The sequence below is a fragment of the Pantherophis guttatus genome, chromosome 1 (genome assembly GCF_059756535.1).
Source record: "Pantherophis guttatus breed Tessera chromosome 1, ASM5975653v1, whole genome shotgun sequence".
Taxonomy (NCBI): Eukaryota; Metazoa; Chordata; class Lepidosauria; order Squamata; family Colubridae; genus Pantherophis; species Pantherophis guttatus.
In genome coordinates this window covers 234,355,847-234,368,785 of record NC_142063.1, presented here as the reverse complement: position 1 = coordinate 234,368,785, position 12,939 = coordinate 234,355,847, and the positions used below count along the sequence as shown (strand labels likewise).

General features: G+C 37.7%; 1 protein-coding gene across 1 annotated transcript in view; it reads left to right on the top strand.

The window, feature by feature from the left end:
• Nucleotides 1-12,939, top strand: part of SNAP91 (synaptosome associated protein 91) — an 87,027-nt gene that overhangs the window by 19,965 nt on the left and 54,123 nt on the right. The window contains exons 3-4 of the mRNA XM_034408901.3: nt 9,545-9,687; nt 12,227-12,302. Coding sequence (XP_034264792.2) covers nt 9,545-9,687; nt 12,227-12,302 — 219 coding nt within the window. The remainder of the gene's footprint in view (nt 1-9,544; nt 9,688-12,226; nt 12,303-12,939) is intronic.

Sequence of the window (12,939 nt, the reverse complement as noted above, 5' to 3'; positions counted from 1 at the left end):
GATCATGGGGATGCTGCAATGGTCGTAAGTGTGAAAAATGGTCATGTCACTTTTTATGTCCGTTGTAACTTCGAACAGTCACTAAAGGAATTTTTGTAAGTCAAGGAGTATCTGTATCTTTATTTAATTTACACAGACATTTGTTTCTATAGTCTCCCTCTCTTTTTTCCTTTTTCCTGCACTTTCTGTTTATTTTTTAATAGCATCAGTAAGTATTTTATTAAAAAATATGATATAAATAAAAATGAGTAAAAGAGAAGCAACACAAACAGCAAGCAATAAGAAATAGCAAAATAAATTCCTTTCAAGCATTTGCCAGGATGTATGGAGAGTTTAAAATTGGGAAGAAAAGTATGTACAGCTGTCAGAGTGATCCAGAAGCTGCCTTTACTGATTCTGGATCACGTGGAGAATTGTACTGATGGTCAATTCTGTTACAAAATCATTTCTGCCTCCCATTCATGATTATATTCTATATGTAATTTGCAACCTTCTGGTAAATACATGAAAAGGCTTGTGGATATTGCTCTGATGGGGTCAGCTGAAGTGAATTTCAGCATATAAAGAGAGCCGCAGTGGCATAGTGGTTAGAGTGCAGTACTGCGGACTGCTGGCTGACTGCAATTTTGGCAATTCATATCTCACCAGGCTCCAGGTTGACTCAGCCTTCCATCCTTCCAAGGTGGGTAAAATGAGAACCCAAATTGTTGGGGACAATATGCTGACTCTGTAAACTGCTTAGAGAGGGCTGTAAAAGCACTGTGAAGTGGTATATAAGTCTAAGTGCTATTGCTATTGTTAAAACTTAGAGTCTGGAAAATTCTGTTTGCTGTGCCAGAAAAGAAGCCAAAGAAGACATTATCTGTTCAAATATGCAGTCAATAATATTCACCCTTATTTTCTTTATTATCTATTAGTAAACTATATTTTGATCTTTAACCAACATAAAATAAAAACATATGACATTTGCTATAGGATTAATGGCCATAAGAATAACCCATATTTGTAAATTTTATGGACGTCAACTATAAAGTTGTGAAATAGTTTTTTGTTCTCTGTCAGTATGAAGTTACTATGGAACTCAAAACAATAAAAATATAAAACTTTATAAGGCAACAATTATGAAATACAAATTAAATCTGTACCTGTGAGTTATATTTATCATAATACAGGCAGTCCTCATTTAGTGGCTGTTTGCGGTAAAGATGGTGATGATAAAAAGTAACCAATTCTTGTATTTATGATCTTCTGTAAAGCAAAGGAAAGCTGAAATCTTATCTTTAAGCAAACTTGTGGTTTCACTTAAAGACCGCTTTGTTTAACAACCAAATTGCCATTTCCAATTGTGGTTGTGGAATGAGGATTTCTTGTAATTATATGTTATAAAATTACAAAGTATCATTAGAGTATAAAAGAATATATGGAAGTGTGGAGTCCTTGATACTCTCTGAGCTTGGTTGTTTCCTTGCAGATATTTCATTATTCAACTAGGTAATATCAATCTGACAATCTGGCTGAGAACAATCAACCAATAGAACAGAAGTTGCCTTCAGATGTTGTGGGAACTTCATCATTGGAAGCTTTCAAGAAGATAATGGACTGCCATCTGTCAGAAATGGTGGAGGGTCTTCTGCTTGGGTGGAGGGTGGGACTAGATGAGGTCCCTTACAAGGTCCCTTTCAACTCTATTATTCTGTTATTTCTGTTAAAAGTGTAAGCATTTTATTCTGTTGTTTCTGTTACGTGGAATTGCTTTCTGTTTATGTACAGTAGGTTGCCCTGCCAGTGTTGGTGGGGGGTATGGTTTTCTCATTAGGATATTGTTTTCTGCTTGATTGTTAGCCTGGTATTAATCCCTGCTTATCTGGGCATTGGTTGTTGAAGAGCATGTGATCATAGTCTTTCTGTTTCCTTCTTATCATTTTTATTGTCATCAATCAGTATTAAAGGTGCTAGGCCAATTGATAGAAGGAACATCTAGGTTTAACCAAAGGTTGACTATGGATAGCTGTATTCTCTATTCCACCCAGTATTTGAGACAGAATGAGAAACTGCTATTAAAAACACAAAACTGGATGCACTCCAGTGGAGTGAATTTACAGAAAGGACTCAACTGGGCTCCATAGGAAATCTTGCCAAAAAATTTGCAAGAATTTGCAAAAAAAAAAAAAAAAATTCCCAGCAAGTCTTCTGAAAATCAAACACGATTGAATGGAAGGGGGGGGGGGGGAAATCAAATGCAGATATTAAATCTCTGAAGCCTCACTGTGAGATACTGGTCAATTAAAGTCACTCTGTTCCTCTGCTAGGAGATTTTCTTGTTCCAACCAGTCCATTGGTTTCCAATGTGAATGTTAAAACTAGTATTAATCTTGCTAATGGTGCTTAATAAGATGATGGATCTGTAATTTGCAGACTTGTTCCTCCTTTGAAAAATGGAAACAGTGAATGAAAATCCTTAGTCTCTCTGGATATACCCATGCTTGCTTTTATACATGAAAAAGAAGGCCAGAATTGGTCCCTACCAGGTTATATTATTTTTAACTAACTCAAAGCAATTTAATCATTCCCATGAGCCTGCCTGCGTTTTAACTGAGAACCTAAATGCTTGACCTCCATGACTGTGATCTGTTACCAAAGTGTTACAAATCATATTGAACTCTCTTTAGAGCAGGGGTCCCCAACTCCCAGGCTACGACCCGGTGTCGGGCTTTGGCCCGTTTGGAACTGGGCCACGGAAGTGGTGGGTGAATGCATGTGTGTTCATGCATGTGCTCAAAGCCACACTTGTGAAAGCAGCGCACATGCACGAAACCATCCCCTCTCCCCCCACCGCCACTGCCGGTTCGCCAAGTCAGAAAGGTTGGAGAGAACATATAGGAAATATATTGCTTATAAACAACTGTGGTATTAGGGTGGGCAGTTTTAAATTCTCAAATTGAGTGCTTTTCAGGGAAAATGAGAAAAGCATTGCATTATTTTATACCGTTATTTAATTTGTGCTGCAACTTTGGAGTTAAGAAAAGATGTCAATTCAACCTGATTACTGACAATTGGAGAAAAAACAGTGGATTCACTTTAAATCTATCCATAAATGTTATGAAAAATTAAGCTAAAACAAAAAAGCCTCTGTGATGCTCTATCTTAGTTTCTATCAGTTGTAAATCAGTTGTAAAGTTTTAAATATGCATATAGTTGTTGGGTGAGGGAAGGTTTACGGTTGATGGGAGAGTGTTATGAGAGATGGATCATTAACAAAAGAGTAATTGGGTATGACATAGACATTCTTATATTGAGAAAGCAATATAACTACTGGTGTATACAAATGTGGTGTTAAAAAAAAACTAGGTCTCTATTTGTGAGAATACTATTATCTAATGTATTCTAGATTAATTGTGTCCTGACAAAATTGTACTGGGTTTGTAGTTTTGTTTCCCAAACATAGCCATCTTGAGACAAGTGACAGCTGTGTCTTTAATGGTCCACCTTCAGGAGTGAGGTAAAATGTCAGGGTATAGAGCGCAGGGCCAGATGCCATAGCTCCTTCTAGCAACTGAGAAGTTGCAGCATCATTGCTTAAATCCCCTCCCAGCTGAACAAATCAGATACAGCTTTTTGTTCACAGTTGGTGATAGTGATCAGACAGACAGACAGACAGCCTGGGAGAGACTAAAGTAAAGATGCCTCATCAGATTTGCTTGGTCTTTATGGAGGGGCCTGGCAGTACCATATCTAGGGACGTAGAAGGATTCTTAGCACTAACATGCTCCCGATCCAGTGTCTCAGCCTGCTTATTGTCTTGACAGTGTCCTAAAAAATTAAATATTCCTCCAACGATTTGGGGCCATCATTATTTCTTGACATCTCATTCATGTTTTATTTGTTTAATATAATGATTGGCTTGTTTGTATTGACTAAAGTGAGGGGAAGCATGATTGAGTTATGTATTTGAGATAGGCAGCTATATAAATCACAAATCGCCCATTTAGATGGTGCGCTAAGTCAAACAAAATGTCCCTTAAGATTTTGTATTCCTCAGTTCAAAATGAATTAAATACATTTACCAAATCAGGAAATGTTTGTGTTTGCAGATTACATCTGCATGTATTTTTTTTATATCACAGTATATTTAGTTTCATCAGGAAGTTGCATGGCTGTATTTATACGGATACCAGAAGTTGATTGTGATTTGAAATTGTCCCCAGGTTAACTTTTAGCGTTCCCCAGCTGCCTTTTAAATGTGTCTTGAAAGCTCCAGGGCTCTATATATTTCTAGATTAGGGCCAAGATGAGTACAGGTAGTTCTCAATATACAACCATTCGTTTAGCAACCAGTCAAAGTTACAGTGGCACTGAAAAATGTGACACAACTGGTCCTTGCACTTATGATCATTGCAGCACCCCCAGGATCACATGATCAAAATTTGGGTGCTTAGCAATTGGCACATATTAAAAACAGTTGGAGCATCTAGGGCAGTGGTGAAAACCAAATAGTTTTACTACTGGTTCTGTGGGTGTGGCTTGGGCGTGGCAGGGGAAGGATACTGCAAAATCTCCATTCCCACCCCACTTCAGGGGAAGGATATTGCAAAATCTCCATTCCCACCCCACTCCAGGGGAAGGATGCTGCAAAATCTCCATTCCTACCCCACTCTGGGGCCAGCCAGAGGTGGTATTTGCCAGTTCTCTGAACTGCTCAAAATTTCTACTACTGGTTCTCCAGAACCTGTCAGAACCTGCTGGATTTCACCCCTGATCTTGGGGTAATGTGATCACTATTTGTGACCTTCCCAGATAGCTTCTGACAAGCAAAGTCAGTGGGGGAAATGGATTCATTTATGAATTGTTTAGTGATTTACTTAACAACTGCAGAGAATTGCTTAACATTTGTGGCAGAAAAGGTTGTAAAATTGGGTGCAACTCAGCAACAATTTCTTTAGCAATAGAAATTCTGGTACCGATTGTGGTCCTAAGTTGAGAACTACCTGTATGAAGTAAGACCATATTTTTCAAGTAGGTTTTTCCCCCCTTTGGGTGAGATTGGTGTAGATTTCTGTGAGGTGATAATTACAATTGTCTTGAAGTCATCCTTATGATCAGAATGAGAGTGCTGCCTTGGATGACAGATGTTGGGAAATGAAAGCAACTCTCCCTGTTTGTCATTCCCTCTGATTCAACATATCCAGGAATCATTGATCATGTGCTATTGTGGTGACTTTACTACTGCTGCATTACATTTAAAGTGGTGAGCGTGCCGTGATGAAGCATTTAACAGTGTATCATATAACCTTCCCTATGTCACAATTATTTGTGTATTTTATTATTTAGCAATAACAATGATTATTTAGCAATAATTTTATTGCTACCTGCTCTCTTTGAAACAATTTTAACTCCCTGCCTCATGAACCTCTTCGTATAGAGCAGGGGTCAGCAACCTGCGGCTCTGGAGCCACATGTGGCTCTTTCGCCCCTCTGCTGCGGCTCCCTGTCACTCAAAATATGCATCACAACTGCCAATGTGTGACACTCGCTGGCACATGATTTATTTGAGCTTTTCAACCCCCGGTAGGCCAACCATGGATAAATCCAAAAAAAGAAAACTTTCCGAAAAAAACAGAATGTTTAATTCACTACATATGCTAGTTTTGTGGCCGCTCAAGAAATAATCAGGCACGGGAAGGGTTTTGTGGCTTCTTGTGTTTTCTTTTCTGTGGGAAAGGGGTCCAAATGGCTCTTTGAGTGTTTAAGGTTGCAGACCCCTGGTATAGAGAGATGTGCCATCTTATGTATACATATGCATCTCTTTCTCATTTGATTTTAAACATGGAATTTATAAATATGTGTTCGAAGAATTAAAAATTATTGCTGCGTATCAGTACAGTGCATTCCTTAAAATGATTTAGAAGAAGTATTTTTTACTTCATATTACCTCTTTACCATTTATTAAAATAACTCCTGTTTTTTTCAGGTATCCATACTAGTCTGAATGATTGTTGGGAGGATGGTTTACATTAAAAGTTAATGTAATTCTTAAAGCAGCCACATCTTTTTTCAGGCTCATACAAAAGCCTGAAAGCCACCAGGCTGATTTAATTACTGTAATAGCAGAGGAGTGCTATGCTCACACGAACTTTTTAGAATAATTTTCCAAGCATACACAGTATTGTGGAGGATCTATGGCAACTTGTTGTGGCCAACTCGCCACGGGACAAGAGTTACAGTAATATTGAAGAAATAGTGAAAGAGAATCATTAACGAAAGGATGCCAAAGGAGGGACAAAATGAAATGTGAATGACAAAAACTAAAATATTAATTTTATAATTTTAAATGTTGATTTGTCCTATGGCAAGTTGGGCATGGTGAGTTGGCAGTGGCGAACTGGCCATGGCAAGTTGATTGTGGCATGGCGAGTTGGCTGCGGTGAGTTTTCCTATTCTGTACTGTGGATATATGGGCTTTTACTGTACTGGTTTCAGGAGAAGAACTGATTCTAGTCTAGAAAGTTGTTATGCCAGGAAGGTGTACCTGAGCTACTTTGAATATAATAATAGGAAATGACTTTAAATTATTGCTTATGAATCCTGAATGTTAAATCCGTATTGATCTTTACACCTTCCATATCGATGTGGATGTCCAGGAGCTTTATAAGTAGTAGATTCTATAGCAACTAAGATTAAAATCTATAAATAATAGCAGTTCTTACTGAAATACAACAGGAAGAAATATGATCATCATAGGAATCGATATGAGCATAGTGATAAGAATAAATCTGCAATAATATAAATTGCTTCACATTAATCTGCTCTACTGTAGCATGTCATGATTAGGTCACTGAGCTTCTAGACAGGCTTACAAGAAAGAAAAATAAAATTGTTATTAAATCAATAAAATGTACTATGACTGGGTAGACATATTTAAATCGAGATAATACCTGCTGTTTTCTGTGTGCTTGTTTTGTGTTTGTAACATGACATCAGTGGGGGGTTGCTACCGGTTTGCCCCGGATATGTAGTGGTGGCGGGAGGCTCTGCCCACCCGCCTGGATGCTTCTGCGCATGCAAGCACATGCACGCTCCCGAGCAAACCAGTAGTGACGGGTTTTGAAACCTGCCCCTGCATGACATCTTTGTATCTATTTCAATTATCTATTGGCTTAGAGGAGAGTTGATTTGGGCAACAATAATTTAATTATTCAGTTCTAAACTTATAGTATAATATCCAGTCATGTGTAAAAAACATAGGTTCTTTCCCTCCCTCTCTCTCTCTCTGTGGTGTGTGTATGTATGTGTAAATGCAATTACAAATACAGGTATAGATATAATCCTCAATTTACTTCTAAAAGTTTTGCGTAACTAAACTGAAAAGATAAATGTCTTAACTGATTCTAAACCAACTCGGCATGTATTGGCATGTATTGGCCCAAAGTAGAAAAGTCTCAATTAATGAATTTCCTTGTGCTACAGCTTTTGTGGCATGAACTGTTACAGAAGAAATGGATACGAGAGAATAATATTAAAAAAAAGTTCCCTGTACAAGTACCGTATTTTCTGGTGTATAAGACGACTGGGCGTATAAGACGACCCCCAAATTTTCCTGTTAAAATATAGGGTTTGGGCTATACTTGTCATATAAGACTACCCCTCTTCCAATGCACACCAAATAAAAATTAAGAAACATCAACTGGCTCACCTACAATGTAAAAGCAGCTGTGATTGTCCCAAAATGGCCCCTGCAACAAGCAGGAACCTCACACAGCCACAAAAAGCCCCCCCAAAAAACTTTCACACTCTAAACACACACAACACAACTGGCTCACCCACAATGTAAAAGCAGCTGTGCTAGACCCAAAATGGCCCCTGCAACAAGCAGGAACCTCACACAGCCACAAAAAGCCCCCCAAAAAACTTTCACACTCTACACACACACAACACAACTGGCTCACCCACAATGTAAAAGCAGCTGTGCTAGACCCAAAATGGCCCCTGCAACAAGCAGGAACCTCACACAGCCACACAAAGTCCAAAAAACCAACTTTCACACTTTACACACACAAAATTCCACATACAGCTTTGTGAGATTTTGTGTGTTTGTGTAGTTAGAGTGAAACACTACAGAAACACACTAAATCTCAGAAAGCTGCACAAATATTATTTTATTTTATTTTATTTTTATTTTTATATGAAAGCTAAATTTAAAACTTCCTAAACTTTAAATGGCTAGGTCTAAAAAAGAACAACTAAAAAAACCCCAATTGACTATTTTTTTTAAAGCTCCCAAAGGGGAAAAAAACTTACCCAATAGAACAGGGGTCTCTAACCTTGGCAACTTTAAGACTTGTAGACTTCAACTCCCAGAATTCCTCAGCCAGCTTTGCTTTGCTGGCTGAGGAATTCTGGGAGTTGAAGTCCACAACTGCCTGCTTGCTTGATGGAATGGATTCAGGCAAGCGAAGCAAGGCAAGCGTTGGGACTAGCAGCTGAGGTAAGCAAGCTGGAGGGGGAAAACTTTTTATCTTTTACATGGCTCTGGCCATCCCAGCTGAGTTGCAGGGAACTCAGCTGGGATGGGATCGACCGTCAGAGCTGGGACTGTCAGAGCCATGGTTCTGGCGATCCCAGCTGAGTTGCAGGGAACTCAGCTGGGATCGTCAGAGCTGGGATCGTCAGAGTAAAAGGGAAAAAACTTTTTTCCTTTTACATGGTTTCTGGCAATCCCAGCTGAGTTGCAGGGAACTCAGCTGGGATCGTCAGAGCTGGGATCGACCGTCAGAGCTGGGACCGTCAGAGCCATGGTTCTGGCGATCCCAGCTGAGTTGCAGGGAACTCAGCTGGGATCGTCAGAGCTGGGATCGTCAGAGCTGGGATCGCCAGAGCCATTTAAGGCTCGTCAGAGCCTTTCGGGCTGGTCTGCCTGGTTACAGGAGAACAACACCCGGCGTATAAGACGACCCCCGACTTTTGAGAAGATTTTCATGTGTTAAAAAGTCGTCTTATACGCCGGAAAATACGGTACTCAAAAGTGCTGGTTACAGTACTTATTTAATATTTTGAAGGCAAATCTATAAAGTCAGTAGCAAAAGGAAGAATATGTTTTATTAATTGGTTACAGTATTCTTCTGATATGGGAATGGCAGGACTTTGAAAATTAAAACAGCAAAACATTTATACAGAGACACAAATATGGCTATAATTTTAATTGAGCCAAACCCAGAATGGATTTGGGCCACATATTTATTATCTGCTTCTCCCATTGTTATTTTTACTGCAAGAACAAACTCTCACAAAATAAACTTTGGCAATAGCAATAATGTTAGACCATCCAATAAGGAACTGTTTTCCATTTTATTTTTTATTGGCTTTTCTAAGTATTATATACATTTCTAAGAATGACCTATTTTTAACCTTAAATTTCTTTTTTTAGTGAAATTACTACTGTATCGTATAATGATTTTGGTCAGTAATTTGTAACTATACTCTCTTTAACCAGTACATCATCTTCTCTCTATATTTACTGTTACTATTCTCTCCTTCCTAAATATTGTAGACCTAATCCAGGCCACAAATGAGACAAATGTCAACATTCCACAAATGGCTGATACCCTCTTTGAGAGAGCGACAAACACTAGTTGGGTTGTTGTCTTCAAAGCCTTAGTTACAACACATCATCTAATGGTTCATGGCAATGAGGTAAGCATTTTAAGGGATTGTTAAGAAAGCCTGTGTTTGTCTCATAGACTCTAAAAAAAGAAAAAGTGATAGCACGTAGTGAACTTATCTGATACACTGTTAAGGCAATATAAAATATTTAGGTTATGTGGGATTTTCTGTATGAAAATTTTAGAGAATAAATTATCCACTCTGCTTACTGAAGGAGATAATTCTACCCCAGCGTTCCATGCAGTGGTGAAATTTAATTTTTTTTACTACCGGTTCTGTGGGCGGGGCTGTGGTGTGGGTTGGTGGGCGTGGCAGGGGAAGGATACCGCAAAATCTCCATTTTCACCCCACTCCAGGGGAAGGATACTGCAAAATCTCCATTCCCACCCATTCCAGGGGAAGGATATTACAAAATCCCCATTCCCTCCCCACTCCTGGGGGAAGTATATTGCAAAATCTCCATTCCCACCCCACTCTGGGGCCAGCCAGAGATGGTATTTGCCAGTTCTCCGAACTACTCAAAATTTCCGCTACCGGTTCTCCAGAACCTGTCAGAACCTGCTGGATTTCGCTCCTGGTTCCATGCATCTAATAGATATGCTCTGGAGTTTGGGGGTCATTTGAAATAGATCTTGGAGGTTATGGAAATTCAGGAATTAGGTAGGTAACTGCATTAGGCAGTTAGGCCTTTGGTCATGCAATGTTAGAATCCCCTGAAAGAGTTTAGTGTTATTATGTAAAAATAAAATCTCTATACTTCTCTGATATACAAAGAAAAGTGCTTTGATCTACACATATTTTCATAATTTTTTAAAAGAGGCAACCTTTAAATTTTCTTACACTATATGTATGTATTTATGAACGGAAATCTCATTTTGTTTTGTTTTTTTTACTTTGAATGCCTGGCAAAGTATTTGCTTCAAATCTTATCTTTAAAGTTGTTGTTTTTTTATAGAGTCTCCCTTATCAATTTCAATAAATATCTGCTGATATCCCATACACGACCAGTTTTTGACTAGTAAAGAAAACAATTCCTTTATCTAAAACTGGAGGGCAGTGAGAACTTATTTTATGTGAACTGGTATTTCTCTACATTGGTTACGTTATTTGTTCTTTTAGAAACCCAGCATATAAATAGAGTGAGGTCCCTACTCTTTTACTCAGACTATGGAGTATTATTTTATTGTTTATCCAGAATAATTTCTTGCACTGTAAGAGTAACGTGATCTTTAGTTTTCCTGAATTGGAATTCAAATGGAAAACAATACTTTCCTTAATATAATCTATATATCACTAAAACTCTCAGAACACAAAGATATTGAAGAGTACTGTGGCTGAAATGGCACCTTGAGGTACCCCACTGCTTGCTTCCCTCCATATAGATGTAGTTCCATTGGGAAACTAGACGTTGAGTGTGGTTTGTCAGCCAGTTATAACTCCATCTGGTGGGGATGCTGTCTATCCCACATTTTTTTAGTTTAGCAAGAAGTAGGTTGTGGTCCATTTTGCCAAATGGTGTCGTGAACTTTAATCTGTCATGAACTTTAACTGGGAGAAATGGTGTGCATAGGGAAACCATTTTTTAATCAAGGCACCTCTAATGAGCTAATTTATAGAATCTGTCCAAAATTTGGGCTCAATGACTCCCAAGGTTTAAGTTTAAGTTTAAGTTTTATTAAATTTCTATACCACCCTTCTCCAGCCATATTAAAACACATGAATTTATAAAATTTAAAACCAATTAAAATCCGATATATAAAATTTGGTCCTCAATTTAAAACACACAAGATAATGAAAGCTGGAAAGTTGTGGCTGTTTTAGAGCTGTTGGCTGCTGCTACATCCTTCAACCTGATCTTCATTTTCAGTGTTGCATGACAGTTTCTTAACTAGTCTCACAATCCCTCCTTCCCTGCCCCACCCAGCCTGCTTCCTTTACTGCCTGCGGGAAACGGAAGGGAAGGAGATTTCTGGTGCTCCCTGCCAAATTTCCACAAGGAAAGTCAATGGGAAAGCCGACAGGAAGTCAGAAATTGCTCTTGCTTCCACTACTTTTTTTGCCTGCTGTTGACCATTCTGTTTTTTTTATTTAGGTAAGGAACTTTGAAATGATGACCCAACGAGACATGGGTTGTTTAGTATATGTTAGCAGTAATCTTGTTGTGTCAGTTTTGTTCAAAGAAGCAGTATGTTAACTGCATTTTACATATGATCAGAGGTACTTACTAACTGTATGTAAAACGCGGTTGTCTGTTAATTTTTAGATTAAAACTTGTCATAGGTTCAAATAATTCACTTCTAACGTTGGTATGTCTAAATACAACATGAATGGTTTAACTTTTTTTTTTAATATGGAAGTATTCAGTGCATATTCAGATTTGTGAACAGCCATCTGTGTCTAGGTACTTGTATATAAACTGACACACATAACTAGAGATATGTACAAATTAGATATTAATTATGTAATGAAATACTTCATGTTTTTTTTAGCAGAAATAAAATATGTTTAGAGATCTGTCATGAAAAAGGAAGAGAGATATAATTCATTTTATTGTTTTTCTCCCTCTTAGAGATTTATTCAATATTTGGCATCTAGAAACACATTATTCAATCTCAGCAATTTTTTGGACAAAAGCGGATCACATGGTAAGAAAAACCATTCTCTTTATCAAGTTTAGTATGGTAGCTTATTTACAGAAAATAACATGAGCAGAAACATAACACTTTTTTCATAGTTGTTTAGTCTTACATATTTAGATCAAATCAAATATCACAAACCTAAACAGTAAAGGTTAAATTTATCTTTGCTCTTAATCTACATTTCTGTGTACTTTTCTAAACACACCAAAATAACCTTTCTAAGCACTTTGAGATACTGCCTCATTGTTATTTTAAGTCATAGTTAAAGTGAAACAATACCACTTTATTTTTATTTTTTTTAAAAAATAGCATTTTTCTTAAGAAAATCAACAAGGAGAAAACTAGTCCTTAGTGTGAAGGGTGTGTGAATAAAAACTTACATTCCGGAAAACAGGCTTTAATTTAATAAAGATTGTGTCATTAAAATAAGTAAATTTATTTGTATGTGTTTATGTGTTTGTTCCAGATATGGTTGTCTGATATCGAATGAGGATAAAAATCAAAGATAAAGTTGGATGCTTAATAATGAATGGCCATTTTTGTTTAATAAGCAGCAAAGAACTTATACCAGGCTCAATATTCTGCAAAGGATTGTTATACTGATTCTTTGCTATGATGTCAGACCTAGGCAGTTTAGTCTGAG